Genomic DNA, 3,089 nt, shown 5'->3' with positions numbered 1-3,089 from the left:
TTCATAGCCCTTCGTAATTGGTGTCATGCCTTGGCAAGACCCACAGCAGCTAGTTACAACCTTACTGAACTGTGATACGCACTGAGTTGTAATAATAATAATTATAATAATAATAATAATGTAATTTCATGAATTATTTTATTGCTGACATCCAAATATTCCATATATTTCACAATGGCAGATTCGGAAATGAATTTCGGTTTTACTGTTTATCAACCTTAAATACTGAACTTTAAATAATATATATATTTTTTTTTTTCATGTGCGCTAAAAAAAAAAAAAACCGTGCTGTACTAGCTCAAGAACAGACGCTCTTCGCTCTGATTGGTCAGTATACAGAAAGCCCCGCCCACACATATCAAGCCTATTTAAACGCGCTTTCTGCCTGTGCTTCTCTATGTTCAACACCTGCTCATTGTGGGAATCTACCAACAGGCTTTACTACCCACCAATGGTTGTTCAAGTGAAACCACGCATTCGCTACAGCAGCAAAACCATGGAAGGCAACCAGCAGAAAGTGGAGGCCAACATTTTGTTACTTGGAGCTGAGAACGTTGGAAAGTCTGGTGAGTTCTGCTGCAAATGTTGCCTGCTGTTTTCATGCATTTAGTCTGAAATACAGCACTAACAATCTCTTCTTCTTCACAGCTCTCACCGTGCGCTTTCTAACCAGGCGGTTCATAGGAGAATATGGAGATATAGGTAAGCATAATCACTTACTGCGCTTGATCTCCAGTATGATCTGCAGTGAAATAGCCTTCATTTTGCTTAACGGTTTATTTTCATCCACAGAATCAATATACAGCCACACTGACAAGATCGACGGGCGTGATATTTGTTTCAACATATGGGACTCACTTTGCCCGCAGGTAAGCATCTTTTTGCACATTCCGAGATAAAATAATGATTAAACGTGTTTTGCATGACATATGGCAAGCTATTTTTACATTAACTCCTTCAAAAGAGGTACTAGCCTATCCATTTTATCTATTGATAACTTATTAATTTTATAAAGTAAATTGTAATTAATACTTGGGAAATATATTTTTGTGTCTTTTTTTTATTTTTTTTTTAATTTTTTTTATAAATTGAAAACTATGTACTAATAACTTGAGGATATTTGCAAGCAACTAAGAAATAAGTAAAAGAACCTAAAGTACTAGTATAGAGCCAGCAACAATTGAAATGCATGCTAGTCAGAAGTGAATAGAAGTAATGCATACATGTCTTGTTTCAGAATGGAGAGGAGTCGGGATATATCAGCGACAGACAGCTGCAGTGGGCAGACGGCTATATCCTTGTTTACAGCATCTGTGACCGTGCCAGCTTCAACGTTGTGCGGCAACAAGTGCAGTGCATACGACAAGCCAAGCAGAAACTGGCCAGCACAGCTCAGATCATCATTGTGGGGAATAAGAGAGACCTCCAGCACAGACGTACAGTGTCCAGTGAAGAGGGCCGGCTGCTGGCGCTCTCGGCGGACTGTGGGTTTTTTGAGGTCTCCGCTGCCGAGACGTACCACGGCGTGCTGATGGTGTTTCACGAACTGTTTGAGCTCATCCGAGAGGCCAGGGCACTCAAGAAGGGCCCCGCGGGGTTCAAAGGTATCGTGAGGAGCATGTCGGCAGTATTTGGAAGGAAGCGGACTGAATAGTTTCCCCTCAAAGCGGTGGAAGAATCAGGGTTAAGCTTTTTATGGAATCCATATTGGAACAAAGACAGACTATTGAGCTCAACTGGATTTTTGCAAGTTGACAATCTTGGGGGGCCGTTCACAAAGTTCAGTCTGTGCTGTTTTTATTTGCTGGACAGACATCTTTGGCCATTGCATCGCTGTGTTTTTTTTGTTTTTTTTTTTTTTGCATCTCACACCATGAGCATCACTATTAAGTTGCCTGTCAAGTTAAAAGTAGTTCATCTTTTCATCTTCCAGTTCCATTTTTCATTCTGTTTTGGAATGCAGAAACATGTTCTGTGTGAACGGCCCCTAATTCCTGAATGTTCTAAGAATGTTCAAATTGGATTTAAGTATACAAACAATACTGTCTCGTTGCTCACTGTGTTCCAATATATTATAAACTGTCAGTTCTCTCTTTTTACCACTATCAGTTTTACTGTAGCTAATAAGTGCAATTGGTGGCTCAATCCTTCTTAGTCCCTATGCAATTAAATGAGACCGATTATAAAATGTGGCCTATAACATGTGATGCATGAATGTTGTAGTAATGTAGCATTTCTGTGCTGAAATGTTCATATTTAAATTTTCTTGCCCTAAGTTGTCCATGCATTAGGGTCCTATAAAGTGCTACAGTCATAAATTGAAGTGATGTGGTAGAGTGTTCCATTTCAAAATGATGCCCACTTTTGCATTGGTTGATCTTTAAATTTGTTAACTATAATGTGTTTTTGAAGTCCTCTTTCATTCGATGCATACTGTCAAACACAGATTGTTGTGTATATTGCAAGTGTAAAAACGTATGCTTTATATTGTTTTATAATAAAACATGAGAAAGATTTTAATATCTCTATTGCTTTTTAAGGTAGTACTAGTCCAAATGAGCCATTTTTGGTATGTGACAAACGATATGTTTTGCCAAATGCATAAACATGATACTTGGAGCAGAAAGGTAGCCGTTAGAATCTGCAGGTTGCCCATGTTTTAGATTTGGGATTGGCCTCGTTCCTCCCAGCTAATAGCTGACTTTAGTTAGGGCTGGACAATAATTCGATCTCAATATATTTTTGTTTCAATAACGGTGATATGATTTTTAAACACATCTCTGATATTTCGATATACATTACCAGTGTTTCCCATACATTGATTCATTTGTGGCGTTTGACTTCGTTGAATAAACATGAGCACTGCATGTTTCAAAATCAAAACGCGGTGTGGGTGATTTATATGAATGTATCTCTGAAGGAAACCAACTGTCTTCAGAATAGTTTTATATAGAAATGATATAAATTAATACTTTTATTTAGCAAGGATGCTTTAAATTTGCATTTATGTTACAAAAGATTTCTTATTTAAGATAGATGCTGTTCTTCTGAACTTTCTATTCATCAAAGAAACCTGAAAAAAATTATAC

At 37.7% G+C, this 3,089-nt stretch overlaps 1 protein-coding gene across 1 annotated transcript; it reads left to right on the top strand.

Annotated features, from left to right (window-relative positions):
- Positions 1-384: 384 nt before the first annotated feature.
- Positions 385-2,537, top strand: zgc:64022 (Ras-related and estrogen-regulated growth inhibitor-like protein). The gene is made up of 4 exons (XM_058753627.1): positions 385-566; positions 649-702; positions 793-869; positions 1,238-2,537. The coding sequence occupies exons 1-4, from the start codon at positions 398-400 to the stop codon at positions 1,652-1,654; spliced, it is 717 nt and encodes a 238-aa protein (XP_058609610.1). The 5' UTR covers positions 385-397; the 3' UTR covers positions 1,655-2,537.
- Positions 2,538-3,089: the final 552 nt, after the last annotated feature.

This window comes from Onychostoma macrolepis, chromosome 19, assembly GCF_012432095.1.
Source record: "Onychostoma macrolepis isolate SWU-2019 chromosome 19, ASM1243209v1, whole genome shotgun sequence".
Classification (NCBI taxonomy): Eukaryota; Metazoa; Chordata; class Actinopteri; order Cypriniformes; family Cyprinidae; genus Onychostoma; species Onychostoma macrolepis.
The sequence above is the reverse complement of the archived record's forward strand: the minus strand, read 5'-3'. Positions and strand labels throughout refer to the sequence as shown.